We start from the raw sequence: 18821 nt of genomic DNA on the forward strand, positions 1-18821 counted from the left end.
TGGATAAAGGCTCTGAGTAATAAAGGTCATGGATAAAGGTCATGGATAAAGGCTCTGAATAATAAAGGTCATGGATAAAGGCTCTGAGTAATAAAGGTCATGGAGAAAGGCTCTGAATAATAAAGGTAATGGATAAAGGTCATAGATAAAGGCTCTGAATAATAAAGGTCATGGATAAAGGCTCTGAGTAATAAAGGTCATGGATAAAGGCTCTGAATAATAAAGGTCATGGATAAAGGTCATAGATAAAGGCTCTGAATAATAAAGGTCATGGATAAAGGCTCTGAATAATAAAGGTCATAGATAAAGGCTCTGAATAATAAAGGTCATGGATAAAGGCTCTGAATAATAAAGGTCATGGATAAAGGTCATGGATAAAGGTCATTGATGAAGGTCATGGATAAAGGTCACTGATGAAGGTCATGGATAAAGGCTTGCTCTGAGAAGTGTTTATAGTTTCTCTTTAGAATTATAGTTTTTTTTAGCCTAGTATCTCTGATACATGCAATAGGGCAGTGGTCACTGATTTGCAAATAACCCACTAGCTATATATTTGTGAGGTGTATTTATTAAGATAAGGCCTATTAAATGTAGATTTTTTTGTTGGGGTCTTTGGGATTAGGACAGGTAGGTATAGTTATTAGTTGAGTAAGATTTAGTTTGTTACAAATGTCTTTTAATTTAAACGATGCTAGCATCAGCCAGTCCAAATCAAATTTGATTTGTCACATCAGCCGAATACAACAGGTAGACCTGACAGTGAAATGCTTACCTACAAGCCCATAACCAACAACACTTTAAGAAGTTTTAAGAAAAAAAAGTCTTACGTAAAAAATAGATAAGTAAAAAATTGAAGATAAAAGTAACAAACAGAAGCAGTAAAATAACAATAGAGAGGCTATATACTGTAACGTCCTCACCAGAGGTCTTATGTGTTTTGCTTGTTTTAGTGTTGGTCAGGACGTGAGCTGGGTGGGAATTCTATGTTGTGTGTCTAGTTCGTCTGTTTCTGTGTTCAGCCTAATATGGTTCTCAATCAGAGACAGCTGTCAATCGTTGTCCCTGATTGAGAATCATATATATAGGTGGCTTGTTTTGTGTTGGGGATTGTGGGTGGTTATTTCCTGTCTCTGTGTTTGTATTCTGCACCAGATAGGTCTGTATCGGTTTGCCACTTTTGTTATTTTGTATTTGTTTAGTTTTCACTGTAGTTTTTGTTAATTAAACATGTTGAGCACTGGCTACGCTGCGTGTTGGTCCGATCCCTGTTTCACCCCCTCTTCTAGTGAAGAGAGGGAAGGCCGCCGTTACATATACAGAGGATACCGGTACAGAGTCAATATGCGGGGGCACCGGTTAGTTGAGGTAATTGAGGTAATATGTACATGTAGGAAGAGTTAAAGTGACTATGCATAGATTATAAACAGAGAGTAGCAGCAGCGTAAAAGGGGGGTCTCGGTAGCCCTTTGATTACCTGTTCAGGAGTCTTATAGCTTAGATACTACTGAGATAGACTTTATGCATTTTCAAACATCTTATTGACGATTATGAAATGTGCTTATATTGCATTATGAACACGGTATTAATAGGAAATATTTCATTTTTGACATTATTAAGGACCTGTGTATTGCGATGGATAATTAATATGAATAAACTGTGTATACCATAAAAATGGCGTATAACATAAAACCCTTACATTTTCTTAATCTCTGGCCATTGTTAATTAAAACATTATGGTTGGCTTGTCTTATTAAATATCAAACTGCCATGGGTTAGGGAGTCCATTCATAGGACTGATACTTACTCAAGTGAGGGTTGACTGGAGCTGAAAGAGAAAACAAAAGACACTTGAATCATTTAGGAGTTCAAACTTCTGAAAGGAAAGGCTAAGATTTCATCCCTACTCTGTATAAAAGAGCCGTGGGGAAATCTAAAAAGGAAGAACTACTTTGTTTGTCCCTGCAGTCTAATTTGAGGCGGAGTACGAGGGAGTAGTGAGGCCATGCCATCAACCCCTCTTATCATCCGGAGGGAGAGAGGGTTAGGGTTAGGTTACTCCGGAGAGAGAGAGGGCTTATGGGCTGCAGAGGGCTAATGGAAGAGAGGAAGCACAAGACTCAGGTAAACTATACAGACCTGCATCTTCCTTCATTTAATTCACCACCTTCCCTATCTGTGCTCGCCAGGAACTGTGGCTGAGTCCTTTCCTAATCCCAATGAGGGCAGAACTGCATGCTGGGTAGAGGTTTCCAAACAATTTGCAGTGGAGATAGCTGACCTGAAATGTATCCCAATTTCAACCAATAAACTTCCAGAGCCTAACCTGTAGAGACATTATTCTTCAAGCAAAGTAGGAGTTTGGGAGATGTATTCAGGCTGTAAACTTCACGGTGAGATGTCTGAACTAGAGTAAACCGTGTGTCCCAGATCAGATCAGCCCGGCCCAACAAAGGTGCAGCCAGAGGCATCCGTCCCATTGGCTACCGATAAATGGTCAGATATGAACAGAATTATTATTATTTTTTAAACATCAGTAAACACAACAACAACAGATGTTCAAGAGAAAAAGCTACTATTGTTGAAGAGAGATCTGTCAAAAAAATGGAAATGCAGAGAAATTATCCCATTTAGCAATTGTATAGAGAACCACCAATTGATTCATTGATGATTCAATTGAGGATTAAAATCTGAAAATGCCTTCGACTGCATCAAATTATTGTAATTTGGGAAACTGTATAATACGAAGGAGTGGGTTGGTGGTTCGTGGCAAATCGCATCAGATGTTCATTATGGGCCTTTTTCTCTATAGTTTTCCCTATTCTGAGCCGCAATTATGCATCGGGAGATTCCATTTCCCCACTACTAAACCACCCAGCTGTTCCCAACTTCAGTGAGGAGGAGGAGGTCGCCTTGGTGGAGAGGAGCAGATGCTGCTAGCTTGGAAACATGCTCTGCATTAGTACTGACTCTAATTGATAGGGTCTCTGTGCACTCAGTACCTAGATAGACCACAAGCACTGCGCAGGCAGGGAAGCAGTAGGCAGGGAAGCAGTAGGCAGGGAAGCAGCAGGCAGGGAAGCAGTAGGCAGGGAAGCAGTAGGCAGGGAAGCAGGGAAGCAGTAGGCAGGGAAGCCGTAGGCAGGGAAGCCGTAGTCAGGGAAGCCGTAGTCAGGGAAGCCGTAGTCAGGGAAGCCGTAGGCAGGGAAGCCGTAGGCAGGGAAGCCGTAGGCAGGGAGGCACAACATTTAGTCAACATCGTTAGATACACATTCTAATTGCCGCATGTCTCTTTTGCTCGTTGTGTACGGTAGCATGCATATCTGGAGGACTTAGTTGCACGGACACACATTTTCATAAGCCTATATCAGAAAAGGTATTTACACAAACATGTTTTGGTACATTCTCCTTTTCTCCTGTAGGCGTCACTTCAGTAATATCCTTGTTTTCTTTCTCAAACAGCTGCTGTACAATATTTATGGAGAAGAGAACACGATTCTTGAGACCAAAGTTGCTCATAGAAAAAACATATACTGTAACTAACTCTTAACACCAACACGAAACCCGATCCAGTGTATCAAACTGAAGTGGCTGGCATGTCCTCAGCCACAGCTGTTATCCAGAGGACAGTTGTACGCCGTGCCACTGCTTGTTAGAATCAGCAAGCGCACTGCTAGTATTTAAAAGGCTTGGGCGGCATACCGTATTCCCGGGGTATGTAGATATACACAGGTATTAAGCGTAACCAAACATTTTTTTCAAGGCACTCAGATGTCAAACAGGAGTGATTATACACTATCATGATTCTGGTTTAAATGAACAGAAACACACACAAAAAAATATGTTATTATTAACTTGGAGGTAACTTTGGCAATCTTGACACAACTCATGCAGAGGGAGATAGATTTGGAGGAATCATCTGTTAGTTGTCCGATAAATTATTTATATACAATGTTGTATCACTGGGGGATTAAAATACATATGTAAATATTTGAGTGTCATTTTACGTGAATGTGTAAAAATGTTTTCTCTCATATCTATCCACTTGCAGTCTGGGTGTGTATGTTGTGAGTGTGTGGGGTTGACAGTGTGTGTGTGTGTGTGTGTGTGTGTGTGTGTGTGTGTGTGTGTGTGTGTGTGTGTGTGTGTGTGTGTGTGTGTGTGTGTGTGTGTGTGTGTGTGTGTGTGTGTGATTGAGTGTAGAGCATCTCTTTTATTGTATAATATGAGACGACTGAGTAATTAACATTTGAGAACAAGTGTTATCTTTTACCATATACAGTTGAAGTCAGAAGTTTACATACACCTTAGCCAAATACATTTAAACTCAGTTTTTCACAATTCCTGACATTTAATCCTAGTAAAAATGTCTTTTAGGTCAGTTAGAATCACCACTTTATTTTAAGAATGTGAAATGTCAAAATAATAGTAGAGAGAATGATTTATTTATTTCATCACATTCCCAGTGGGTCAGAAGATTACATACACTCAATTAGTATTTGGTAGCATTGCCTTTAAATTGTTTAACTTGGGTCTAACGTTTCAGGTAGCCTTCCACAAGCTTCCCACAGTAAGTTGGGTGAATTTTGGCCCATTCCTCCCGACAGAACTGGTGTAACTGAGTCAGGTTTGTAGGCCTCCTTCCTCACACATGCTTTTTCAGTTCTGCCCACACATGTTCTACGGGATTGAGGTCAGGGCTTTGTGATGGCCACTCCAATACCTTGACTTTGTTGTCCTTAAGCCATATTTTGCCACAACTTTGGAAGTATGCTTGGGGTCGTTGTCCATTTGGAAGACCCATTTGCGACCAAGCTTTAACTTCCTGACTGATGTCTTGAGATGTTGCTTCAATATATCCACATAATTTTCCTGCCTCATGATGCCATCTATTTTGTGAAGTGCACCATGATGCAGCCACCCCGTGCTTCACGGATGGGATGGTGTGCTTCGGCTTGCAAGCCTCCCCCTTTGTCCTCCAAACATAACGATGGTCATTATGGCCAAACAGTTCTATTTTTGTTTCATCAGACCAGAAGACATTTCTCCAAAAAGTACGATCTTTGTCCCCATGTGCAGTTGCAAACCATAGCCTGGCTTTTTTATGGCGGTTTTGGAGCAGTGTCTTCTTCCTTGCTGAGTGGCCTTTCAGGTTATGTCGATATAGGACTCGTTTTACTGTGGATATAGATATCGTTGTACCGGTTTCCTCCAGCATCTTCATAAGGTCATTTGCTGTTGTTCTTTGATTGATTTGCACTTTTCGCACCAAAGTACGTTCATCTCTAGGAGACAGAATGCGTCTCCTTCCTGAGCAGTATGACGGCTACATGGTCCCATGGTGTTTATACTTGCATACTATTGTTTGTACAGATGAACGTGGTACCTTCAGGCGTTTGGAAATTTCTCCCAAGGATGAGCCAGACTTGTGGAGGTCAACAACAAAAAAAATCTGAGGTCTTGGCTGTTTTCTTTTGATTTCCCCGTGATGTCAAGCAAAGAGGCACTGAGTTTGAAGGTAGGCCTTGAAATACATCCACAGGTACACCTTCAATTGACTCAAATTATGTCAATTAGCCTATCAGAAACTTTAAGAGCAATGACATCATTTTCTGGAATTTTCCAAGCTGTTTAAAGGCACAGTCAACTTAGTGTATGTAAACTTCTGACCCACTGGAATTGTGATACAGTGAATTATAAGTGAAATAATCTGTCTGTAAACAATTGTTTGAAAAATGACTTGTGTCATGTACAAATTAGATGTCCTAACCGACTTGCCAAAACTATAGTTTGTTAAGTGTGGAGTGGTTGAAAAACGAGTTTTAATGACTCCAACCTAAGCGTATGTAAACTTCCGACTTTAACTGTATTTTACCACAATGTCCTCAGTGATTGTATAAATTGTAATTAGAGAGTTTAATAAAGCCTAAATAATGTTATGACGAGTATAAGGGTCTCATACATGTCATTACATATACACAGTATAAACATTCCTGGAACACAGTAAAATAGCATAAGCTATCTCAAATTCCAGGCCTGTGGGCCACAAAAAAATTGTTCTAGGCCTTATGTGGCACGAGGGCAGGGAGTTTCAGACCTCTGACATGGAATATATAGAATACTCCTAAAAACAAGATAATAGGTGGAAAGCACTCTAGTGCTGCTATTTCCTCATCTTACCTGGGTTGCAGAGAAAAAAATGATTAGAGAATATAGGCTGGAAGCATCTAATTAGTGCAGAAGGTCAGTGAACTGTTGTGTTTGTTTGCTAGTCAGAGCAGCTCACCACCAGAGTGTGTTCTGTTGTATTTCTATGGCTGGTTGGCTGGCTGCGTCCGTGCAGACTTCACAGGCTAGGGCTGACAGCTGACGGTTTGTAGCAGACGTGTATTTCAAAGGCTGGAACTAGAATAGACCCAGGCTATTCAAGTTTGGAAGAGAGAGGACTCAAAACCTGGACAGTATCGTGTCTTGTGTTGCAGTGCTGCACTACAAGGGCTTCCAACTGTGTTGAAGCTGAAGCAAAGCTCAGGCTGTAATTCTAATTCTGCAGCCTGTTGAAACGAGTTGATTTGTGGAACAGGTGTTGGCGGAGGACATTTTCAGTGCCTCTTTTCACTCCCTTTATAAGTAAGTACCCAAAAAAAGGATGGATTGATACAAAAAAAAGTAAATGATAGTGAAGGATAAAGAAATAAAGTAGACATGAGACAATGCTTGTTCTCTGGTGTGAAAGCTTGTCTACAGAAACACCAGTAGTAACAGACAGGAAATTAAAGTTCACCCTTCCAAATACATACAAATTGCATTTCATTCAAAATCCTTTCCGTTTGTATTCTTAGCCGAAATCCTTCCTGGATGGCTCTTGATACTGTCTGCCACCTCCCCCTCGGTGACAATGGCACTTTTTGAGGACAAAGTTGAGGAGCTGAATGTTTTCATGTAATTATGCCTGGATCTCTGAATGTGTAATCATCACTGGTACAAATTCATATCTCTTTTTGCTTTACTTCCTCCTTGTAAATAAGAATGCTCTGTCAAATGTACTGACAGTGACCTATCTAATGATTCAGTATTTTCCTAACCAGTAGGGGTCCCTATTACCATATAAATGTCAACATCTGGGAGGCCCTTACTGTGATACACTACATGATCAAAAGTATGTTGACGTAGAACATCTCATTCCGAAATCATGGGCGTTGAAAATAAGAACAAACGACAGACGATTATTTCACGTATAATTCACTGTATCACAATTCCAGTGGATCAGAAGTTTACATACACTAAGTTGACTGTGCCTTTAAACAGCTTGGAAAATTCCAGAAAATTATGTCATGGCTTTAGAAGCTTCTGATAGGCTAATCGACATCATTTGAGTCAATTGGAGGTGTACCTGTGGATGTATTTCAAGGCCTACCTTCAAATTCAGTGTCTCTTTGCTTGACATCATGGGAAAATCAAAACAAATCAACAAAGACTGCATAATTTTTTTTTAAAACCTCCACAAGTCTGGTTCATCCTTGGGAGCAATTTCCAAATGCCTGAAGGTATTTAGTACGTAAGTATAAACACCATGGGACCACGCAGCCATCATACCGCTCAGGAAGGAGACGCGTTCTGTCTCCTAGAGACTAATGTACTTTGGTGCGAAAAGTGCAAATCAATCCCAGAACAACAGCGAAAGGACCTTGTGAAGATGCTGGAGGAAACAGGTACAAAAGTATTTTTATCCACAGTAAAACGAGTCCTATATTGACATAACCTGAAGGGCCGCTCAGCAAGGTAGAAGTCACTGCTCCAAAACTGCCATAAAAAAGCCAGACTACGGTTTGCAACTGCACATGGGGACAAAGATCGTACTTTTTGGAGAAATGTCCTCTGGTCTGATGAAACAAAAATAGAACTGTTTGGCCATAATTACCATCGTTATGTTTGGAGTGAAAAGGGGGACGCTTGCAAGCTGAAGAACACCATCCCAACCTTGAAGCACGGGGGTGGCAGCATCATGTTGTGGGGGTGCTTTGCTGCAGGAGGGACTGTTGAACTTCACAAAATAGATGGCATCATGAGGCAGGAAAAGTATGTGGATATATTTAGGCAACATCTCAAGACATCAAGCAGGAAGTTAAAGCTTGGTTGCAAATGGGTCTTCCAAATGGACAATGACACCAAGCATACTTCCAAAGTTGTGGCAAAACGGCTTAAGGACAACAAAGTCAAGGTATTGGAGTGGCCATCACAAAGCCCTGACCTCAATCCTATAGAAAATATGTGGGAAGAACTGAAAAAACGTGTGCGAGCAAGGAGGCCTACAAACCTGACTCAGTTACACCAGCTCTGTCGGGAGGAATGGGCCAGAATTCACCCAACTTATTGTGGGAAGCTTGTGGAAGGCTACCCGAAACGTTTGACCCAAGTTAAACAATTTAAAAGCAATGCTACCAAATACTAATTGAGTGTATGTAAACTTCTGACCCACTGGGAATGTGATGAAAGTAATAAAAGCTGAAATAAATCATTCTCTCTCCTATTATTCTGACATTTCACATTCTTAAAATAAAGTGGTGATCCTAACTGACCTAAGACAGGGAATTTTTACTAGGATTAAATGTCAGGAATTGTGAAAAACGGAGTTTAAATGTATTTGGCTAAGGTGTATGTAAACTTCCGACTTCAACTGTACATCCTTATTGAAGAACATTCCTTCTCTACTGTACAATGCTGAGGGTCATTCTGTACACTATACAACAAAATACAATACAATATGCAACAATATACATGAACACAATGTAGAACTGTGAGCATACAAGGCCATGCTCGTCCCCACTGAAGAACATACAGTGCTGAAGGCCAAGTAGATCTTGTACAGTACAATAAACTCCCAATAGAGCATTGTGATCATACACTGTCCAGGCCGCACAACTAGACAGAGAATGATTTCTGCTCACCACTGTATCTGATGGTTCTGTCCGTGGAGTCTCCTTCCCCGAAGCGTGTGATGGGGGTGAGGCGGACCAGGTAGGCCTCTGGCTTGATGAGCTCCGTCAGGTTGTGGGTGATCAGCTCGCCCTTGGCGATCGCTCCCTCCATGGGGATCTCTTGCTCCCACCACCTCGACTGGCCCGTCTAGACAACACATAGGAATATTTTATTGGAAAATCATTATAATCAATTCCAATGCTTTTTTTTTTTTTTTACAAGTGCACATAGGCCAAACTCGACACATTATAATAAATTCCTACTGGTCCACATTCTGAACGCAAGATGAAAGGAAACTAATAGGATACATTTGAATGGATTCCATATTTTGCAAGGAATGGCAACCATCACTACAGCCTCCACTTGGTTATATGATCTTCGTCCCATCTACCATAAAGTCAGCCGACTAAACAATGTCCTGTGTAATTGTGTGCTATTCTTTTGGTGCTGAAAACAGTAGGTTTTTATAAAAACGCCAGAGCTCCCAGTCGGCCCACACTAGTCGCCGCTCAACTCCATCGTATATCGTGGAGTTGAGTTTAGTCGGCCACCATAAAGTTAGATCTGATTTAACCATAGACATTACAACCAGTAGAGAGTGATATCTACTAAAGTCATCCACGTATTCCTATGAAAAACTCCCGCTGGTGCTTGAAGTATTTGAATTTGAAGTGAGACATATTGCTGAATGGGGCTGAAAGGCACCAGAGAGGAAGAGGAAGAGAGAGGCCCAACTCGGTGGAAAATCTGTTTCCCTCCAGCAGGGTTTTTTGTTGTTGTTGTTTTGCTCACCATGCAAGGAGATTTTTTATGGAGGTCAATGAGCGTCAGTTTGGTATAAAAAAAAATGAATGGCTTGTTTGATACGTGAGGTCGGAGTTGTCTTGGGATGGATATAGGGGCAGCAGGTAGCCTAGTGGTTAGAGTGTTGGGCCAGTAACCGAAAGGTTGGTGGATTGAATCCCTGAGCTGACAAGGTAAACATGTGTCATTCTGCCCCTGAACAAGACAGTTAACCCACTGTTCCTAAGCTGTCATTGTAAATAAGAATTTGTTCTTCGCTGACTTGCCTAGTTAAATAAAAAAAGACATTAATGAAATGAGGCTAGTAGCGTAGCATCGCTCCCCCATAAAAAGGGCTTTATACTCATCAGCACCCCCCACCAGTTGTGTGGCCAGTTAGACATACTGGCAAATTCTTAAAACGACATTTGAGGCAGCTGATGGTAGAGAAATTAACATTAAATTCTCTGGCAACTTGAGACATCTGTGGCATTGTGTTTTGTGGCAAAACGGCACCATTTCAGAGTGGCCTTATATTGTCCCCAGCACAAGGTGCACCTGTGTAATAATCATGCTGCGTAATCAGCTTCTTCTTTCAACAACTTACCTGGTAAAATAAGGGTAAAATAAAAATTAATTCTTCACCGCAGTTGGAGGGATTATCTTGGGAAAGGAGAAATGCTCACTAACAGGGATGTAAACAAACTTGAGAGAAATATTTTATTTCAGCACATGAAACATGGAACCAACACTTCACATGTTACGTTTATATTTTTGTTCAGTATATATTTTTTGCCCATTCAGGTGATCGTAATTTAGGGCAGACCAGGGCTTTTGGCACCGCTAGGTTGCTATGCAGTAGCTGACCAGCAGAGCTCGTGACTTCATGCTCCAGACCGGACACAGTCAGCCTGGATTGAACAGCATTCTCCAAAAAGTTGAGACAAGGGGTACATCTCAATTAAATTTCCTTGATTCCTCGTGTCCTCTTTGCCTCGATCAAGGAAATACAATTGAGATTCACCCAAGCTTGCCCTCACTTAGCTGTATGCTAGTTTGCCCTCACTTAGCTATATACTAGTTGGCCCTCACTTAGCTGTATGCTAGTTGACCCTCACTTAGCTGGATGCTAGTTTGCCCTCAATTAGCTGGATGCTAGTTGGCCCTCACTTAGCTGGATGCTAGTTTGCCCTCACTTAGCTGGATGCTAATTCGCCCTCACTTAGCTGTATGCTAGTTCGCCCTCACTTAGCTGTATGCTAGTTGGCCCTCACTCAGCTGTATGCTAGTTTACCCTCACTTAGCTGGATGTTTGTTTGCCCTCACTTAGCTGAATGCTAGTTTGCCCTCAATTAACTGGATGCTATTTTGCCCTCACTTAGCTGTATGCTAGTTTGCCCTCACTTAGCTGTATGCTAGTTTGCCCTCACTTAGCTGTATGCTAGCTCGCCCTCACTTAGCTGGATACTAGTTTGTGTGATTCTGGAGTAATGACAGGTGAAGGCAACCCCTAGAGAGACTGGGGCTACGTCATGGTTATCCACTATTCTCCCTAAGTATGCACTTGCTCACTTCCAGTCATGGATTGACAAAATGGTGGAAAATCCCCCCAATATTTAGACCAATCTAATATTTTTTAATTCATGACTGGATGTGCACATTTAGGGAGAAGGGTGGAGAACCAGGAGGCAGCCTGGGAGTCCTCACAAGGCCTCTTTCCCTCCTTTAAACACCCCATCCAGCCCAGGTTTACAATGTCTCAGAGTAGTGAACACCCCATCCATTTCTGATTTACAATGTAGTGAATCACCGCATGGTGAGGGGGTTATACATTTTACACTAAGCACCAACGTCCTCCAGAACAGCTGCCTCTGTTGTCGCGGGAACACATCTTTATGGAAGACTTTACGAGTTCCATCAGCCTGACTGACAGTCGTAAGTGGCATCGTGCCGTTTCTTTGAGCAGTTGTAAACTGTGGTTTTTAACAGATAGATTTACTTCATTGGGCTGGAAGGAATTTAACACCGGACAAGAGTCCACTTCAATTTATGGCAATTTTTCTTGTCTTTCATATTTTGTTGTTATAGTAACAGACAGGTTAAATTAGAGGGTGGGACAGAGGTAGGGGAGTGCAGACAGAAAATACAGGACTGGGGATCAAATCCCCACCTGCAAGGCATCACGGGCAGCGCAGAGCTGGCAGTCGCTAGACCAGACCAATGCTGTGGGAGTAGATTCTGTCATACCTGTGCACTCTGTTGTACAGTACTGTCTATCACTACGGCTTTTCATTTCAGTCTTTCTTACAAATAAAACAGCCTGCCAAGAAATCCATTGTGAAACTTCATAATGAATTGTCTCTTTCATTGTGACCTACTGTTTTCGATCAATCACAAATGACACCTTCTCAGCATAATGAATAGTATTTTGGGCAGACATAAACAAAGACATTAACAAATGCATTTGAATACCGCAAGCACTGACGTGTGTATGGACACACACACACACACACACACACACACACACACACACACACACACACACACACACACACACACACACACACACACACACACACACACACACACACACACACACACACACACACACACACACACACACACACACACACACACACACACACACAAGCTGCAATGACAATAGACTAGAAGATAGGCAATCTGTTCATGAATAGGTGACCGTTATGAAGTTGTCATACATGCGGAAGAGCAGACACACCTTGTTGGAGCTGTGGTGCCACCGTGCTGAAAGCATTGAGATGAGATAAGATGCTCTAGCTCTTTGAATCTCCCAATGAACTTCTCACATGCATAGCAAACAAGTTGCAGACAGAGACATGCATCTTCGAATCAAATATTAAAGGAATCATTTAAAGTGTGTATGTTTCAATGTAAATATTAAAGGAATCATTTAAAGTGTGTATGTTTCAATGTAAATATTAAAGGAATCATTTAAAGCATGTATGTTTCAATGTAAATATTAAAGGAATCATTTAAAGTGTGTATGTTTCAATGTAAATATTAAAGGAATCATTTAAAGCGTGTATGTTTCAATGTAAATATTAAAGGAATCATTTAAAGCATGTATGTTTCAATGTAAATATTAAAGGAATCATTTAAAGTGTGTATGTTTCAATGTAAATATTAAAGGAATCATTTAAAGTGTGTATGTTTTAATGTAAATATTAAAGGAATCATTTAAAGCGTGTATGTTTCAATGTAAATATTAAAGGAATCATTTAAAGCGTGTATGTTTCAATGTAAATATTAAAGGAATCATTTAAAGCGTGTATGTTTTAATGTAAATATTAAAGGAATCATTTAAAGCGTGTATGTTTCAATGTAAATATTAAAGGAATCATTTAAAGCGTGTATGTTTCAATGTAAATATTAAAGGAATCATTTAAAGCGTGTATGTTTTAATGTAAATATTAAAGGAATCATTTAAAGCGTGTATGTTTCAATGTAAATATTAAAGGAATCATTTAAAGCATGTATGTTTCAATGTAAATATTAAAGGAATCATTTAAAGCGTGTATGTTTCAATGTAAATATTAAAGGAATCATTTAAAGCGTGTATGTTTCAATGTAAATATTAAAGGAATCATTTAAAGCGTGTATGTTTCAATGTAAATATTAAAGGAATCATTTAAAGCGTGTATGTTTTAATGTAAATATTAAAGGAATCATTTAAAGCGTGTATGTTTCAATGTAAATATTAAAGGAATCATTTAAAGCGTGTATGTTTTAATGTAAATATTAAAGGAATCATTTAAAGCGTGTATGTTTTAATGTAAATATTAAAGGAATCATTTAAAGCGTGTATGTTTCAATGTAAATATTAAAGGAATCATTTAAAGCGTGTATGTTTCAATGTAAATATTAAAGGAATCATTTAAAATGTGTATGTTTTAATGTAAATATTAAAGGAATCATTTAAAGCGTGTATGTTTTAATGTAAAAAGCTCTCTTAGTTCCCTTGTTGGTTTCTTAGTCACACGGTTCCTCTAGAACCAGCTAAGCATGTCAAATTAAACGCACCACCACATAACTCCCTCGGTCTTCAGGTACTTCAGAAAAATAAACACCGGTGCAGAAGTCAAAAGGGATTAGCCTCAAAATATAACAATAGGCTGAATATGAGTACAATACAATATCTAGATTTTAGTGAGGCCCAATGTTTTCAAGTATAAAGCAATGGACTGTACTATTGCCTTGCTTGCCAGGTGTATTGTATTAGAGACAGTTGAGGACAAACACTATAAATGAACATCAAACACAACTATATTGTATCCCAAAAATAATCAACCGTCCTGCTGTTCACATCATTATGGTACATCTGAGTTCTATGAACTGGACATTTGGTCAAACAAACCGTGAACGGCTCAACAATAAAATCATTTCAGTTTTCATTCTTTATTGAACATCTGTATTCATATCCCGTCACTCAAAATTACAAGAGTGACAATTTTTTCAATGCATCACCAGCAATAACTCATAACACCATCTCAATTAATTGTCTTTCCATGCCAGAGATGCAACAACACTTGGTTATGTGGCCAACCCCCGAGCAATGTTGTGCGGCTAATCACTGTTGATCTTGGCTACGACAATTGGCACGCTCGCCCTTTTCCCAGGGTGCCAAGGCCCACGTTGTCTCGTGTGACAGCTGAGTGAGTCACAGTGGGCCTGGCAGCCGACAAATAGAAGATGACTGGTCAAACCCAGAATTCAACCAATGGAGAGTGGAGCTGGTGGGAAGTGAGCGGAGGAACCTGTGAGGCCCACTTTCTCTCCTGCACGCCCTGCTACCCAGCTAATGACATCTACATCTATTGCCTCGGCTAGCTTCCTAATTCCACGTCTGCAGATCTTACGAAGACATCTTTTTCTTAAAGGGACATCTTTTTCTTACGAGGAAATCTTTTTCTTCAAGGGACATCTTTTTCTTACCAGGACATATTTTTCTTAAAGGGACATCTTTTTCTTTTTGCCTGCTCTTCTATCCACACGGAGTTTGAGCCGTAGAGATGTACAATACTACAGTATGTGTTCTAAGACTGTTTCTATGGTTTCAGCATGAAACCAAGGCTGGAATGTTATAAAGGATAGAGAAAGGGATGTATGATCATTATGAGAGGATAACCAGACATTATAAGGGGTCATACAGTACATGCTTGTCACAAGTCTTATAACAACATTATAACTGCATCCCAATGCATTATACCTGCAGGCAAGTAAAGGGTTACCAAGTATGCATACATATACTGTAGGCATAGGCCTGTGTCACTCAAGAGACAAAACTCATGTGCAGTGTAAATGGCATTAGCATGTCCTTTACTAACACCCCTAGCTTCTAAAAGAGCACTACACTGCTCTTCCGCACCAGTTTTGGTCCCACGTCGCTGAGATGTTAGGAAGTTATCAGCTCAGTCTGCCGTTCAAACACCCCCCAGAAGCACAAGGGACCGTCCACCTAATCTGAGACAGCACTTGACTTTTAACACATCCTCCAGCATGAGCACGACCCTCGGCATCCTCCTTCCGATACCTCCTCCTCACTCCTCCAGTCTCTTCCTGCCTCCAATAGCTGCCTTCTGTCTCCTCCTGCCTCCTCCAGCTTCCTCCTGTCTACCCCTACTTCCAACAGCATCGTCCTGTCTACCTCTACTTCCATCAGCATCCTCCTGTCTCCTCCTGCCTCTTCCAACAGCCTCCTCCTATCTCTTCCAACCTCCTCTAGCCTCATCCAGCCTCCTCCAGTCTCCTCCTATCCCACCAGCCTCCTCCTGCCTCCACTAGCCTGACATTTAATTTCCTACAACGCTGACCTTTATATTCAAACATCAGCGGCGGGGGAATACATATGCCTGTTTTGTTCATCCTCTCCAGTGTGTATGGCAGAGACTCAGACACAGCCATAAAATTGGGCGAATTAAATTGTAAAAGCGCAGATGTGTTATTTGGCTTGTTTTGAAGATTTACCTGCAATGTGGGCAGAGGTAGAGAAGGTAACAGCCATTCATTTTCCATGTCATGTTCATTCACACCGTTATGTTATGATGGTCATATTATGATCATAATCGGACTCAATGCTATGTCCTCAATAAAAATGCACACACCTTTTACCATTTACTGCTTAGAGATGCTGAGAGAGAATAGATCATACTGATCATGTCATGTATGGTTATATACACAGTCAGACAAAATGCCATGTCATCCACCAAACAGGTGGAAGTACAGTACCAGTCAAAAGTTTGGACACACCTACTGTACTCATTCAAGGGTTTTTCTTTATTTGTACTATTTTCTACATTGTAGAATAATAGTGAAGACATTAAAACTATGAAATAACACATATGGAATCATGTAGTAACCCCAAAAAGTCTTAAACAATTCAAATTATATTTTAGATTTTAGATTCTTCAAAGTAGCCACCCTTTGCAGGTCAGTTGTTTTGTGTCAAGGTAGGTGTGCTATACAGAAGATAGCCCTATTTGGGAAAATACCAAGTCCGTATTATGGCAAGAACAGCTCAAATAAGCAAAGAGAAACGACAGTCCATCATTACTTTAAAACATTAAGGTCAGTCAATCCAGAAAATGTCAAGAACTTTGAAAGTTTCTTCAAGTGCAGTCTCAAAAACCATCAAGCGCTATGATGAAACTGGCTATCATGACACATCTCAACATCAAATGTTCAGAGGAGACTGCGTGAATCAGGCCTTCATGGTCGAAATGCTGCAAAGAAACCACTAAGGACGCCAATAAGAAGAAGAGACTTGCTTGGGCCAAGAAACATGAGCAATGGACATTAGACTGGTGGAAATCTGTCCTTTGGTCTGATGAGTCCAGATTTTCTTTGTGAGACGCAGAGTAGGTGAACGGATGATCTCCACGTGTGGTTTCCACTGTGAAGCATGGAGGAGGAGGTGTGATGGTGCTTTGCTGCTGTGAAGCATGGAGGAGGAGGTGTGATTGTGTGGGGGTGCTTTGCTGGTGACACTGTCAGGGATTTATTTAGAATTCAAGGCACACTTAACCAGCATGACTACCACAGCATTCTGCTGCGATACGCCATCCCATCTGGTTTGTGCTTGGTGGGACTATCATTTGATTTTCAACAGAAAAATGACCCAACACACCTCCAGGCTCTGTTAGGGCTATTTGACCAAGAAGGAGAGTGATGGAGTGCTGCATCAGATGACCTGGCCTCCACAATAAACTGACCTCAACCCAATTGAGATGGTTTGGGATGAGTTGGATCGCAGAGTGAATGAAAAGCAGCCAAAAAGCGCTCAGCATATGTGGGAACTCTTTCAAGACTGTTGGAAAAGCATACCAGGTGAAGCTGTTTGAGAGAATGCCAAGAGTGTGCAGAGCTGTCATCAAGGCAAAGGGTGGCTACTTTGAAGAATCTAACATATAAAATCTATTTTGATTTGTTTAACATTTTGTTATTTGTTATTTCAAAGTTCTGATGCCTTCACTATTATCCTACAATGTAGAAAATTGTAAAAATAAAGAAAAACACTTGAATAAATAATGTGTGTCCAAACTTTTGATTGATACTGAGATTAGGTAGCCTAGTGGTTAGAGAATTGGGCCAGTAACCAAAAGGTTGCTAGATCGAATCCCAGGGCCGACAAGGTAAAAATCTGCTCCTGAGCCAGACAGTATTCCCCGGGTGCCGTGGATGTCAATTAAGGTAGAATTTCAGAGGGGTTGCTTTAAGTGCGGAAGACACATTTCAGTTGAATACATTCATTTGGACAACTGACTAGGTATCCCCCTTTATTGTACATGTATGTATTTTTCTATTTTTATGTGTGCTTGTTTTAAAATAGTCAAATTAATAAACTAAACTATTCCCTCACATTCTGCTCTGCCCCTTTTTGTATTCTGCTAAGCAATGTATGTTGCCTGTTGGAGGTAAAATTGTGTTGCCATGGCAACGAGCCTCACTTCTCATTCATGCCATCATCATGCCAAATCCTGTTGTAGAAAGAAGGAGAGAGGGAGAGTATAGAAGAGAGAAAGAGACAGAGGAAGAAAGAGAGGGAAGAGAGTGAGAGAATGAGAGAAAAAGAGAGAGCGAGAAAGAGAGAGAGAGAAAAGGGAAAGAGAGAAGAGAGATGAGAGAAAGAGAGAAGAGAAAAACAGACAGAAAGGGAGAGGGAGATAGAGAGAGAGAAAGAGAGAGATTCCTTCTCATGGAATTTCCTCATCCTCTTGTGAATTACTTTCCTCCTCTGCGATTCATCAGGATACAGCAGCTCGTCCTCAAATCCACCGGAGACCAGGGGGAAATTATTTACTCTGAGTAAATAATAATCTGGGGAGAATTCAATCCAAGGCCTCTCTCTCGGACGCGGCGAACACATCACTAAATAATTCAAACAGCACCAATTAGCCTTGAGTTAGTTCTAATCTGTTTGACCAATACGCTATGGTTTCCTCCTTCACAGGAATACTGACATGACGGCGAACGGACAGTCAGTCTGTGATGATGAAGAAGGCTGATAACGGCGAGGCTGACGACTAAGGTGTGAGCACTCGAGGCCAAGGCGGGGAAACACCGGGCGACTTGGCTGTTGCATTTCTCCTCTATGCTGTGTCAGGACGTATAAACACAGTCCTCCTTTATTTTATGTCGAAAGCTTGTAGTAGTAGAGTTGTCGGCAGTAGGGTTGTCGGCAGTAGGGTTGTCGGCAGTAGAGTTGTCGGCAGTAGGGTTGTCGGCAGTAGGGTTGTCGGCAGTAGGGTTGTCGGCAGTAGGGTTGTCGGCAGTAGGATTGTCGGCAGTAGGGTTGCCGGCAGTAGGGTTGTCGGCAGTAGGGTTGTCGGCAGTAGGGTTGTCGCAGTAGGATTGTCGGCAGTAGGGTTGCCGGCAGTAGGGTTGTCGGCAGTAGGGTTGTCGGCAGTAGGGTTGTCGGCAGTAGAGTTGTCGGTAGTAGAGTTGTCGGCAGTAGGGTTGTCGGCAGCAGGGTTGTCGGCAGCAGGGTTGTCGGCAGCAGGGTTGTCGGCAGTAGGGTTGTCGGT

The 18821-nt window shown here is 41.2% G+C and overlaps 1 protein-coding gene across 1 annotated transcript in view; it reads right to left on the reverse strand.

Annotated features, from left to right (window-relative positions):
- Positions 1-18821, reverse strand: part of LOC129811331 (MAM domain-containing glycosylphosphatidylinositol anchor protein 2-like) — a 207163-nt gene that overhangs the window by 28010 nt on the left and 160332 nt on the right. Inside the window, exons 11-12 of the mRNA XM_055862549.1 lie at positions 8946-9123; positions 1805-1825 (exon numbers count right to left, since the gene is read on the reverse strand). Coding sequence (XP_055718524.1) covers positions 1805-1825; positions 8946-9123 — 199 coding nt within the window. The remainder of the gene's footprint in view (positions 1-1804; positions 1826-8945; positions 9124-18821) is intronic.

The sequence above is a fragment of the Salvelinus fontinalis genome, chromosome 15 (genome assembly GCF_029448725.1).
Source record: "Salvelinus fontinalis isolate EN_2023a chromosome 15, ASM2944872v1, whole genome shotgun sequence".
In the NCBI taxonomy this organism is placed as follows: Eukaryota; Metazoa; Chordata; class Actinopteri; order Salmoniformes; family Salmonidae; genus Salvelinus; species Salvelinus fontinalis.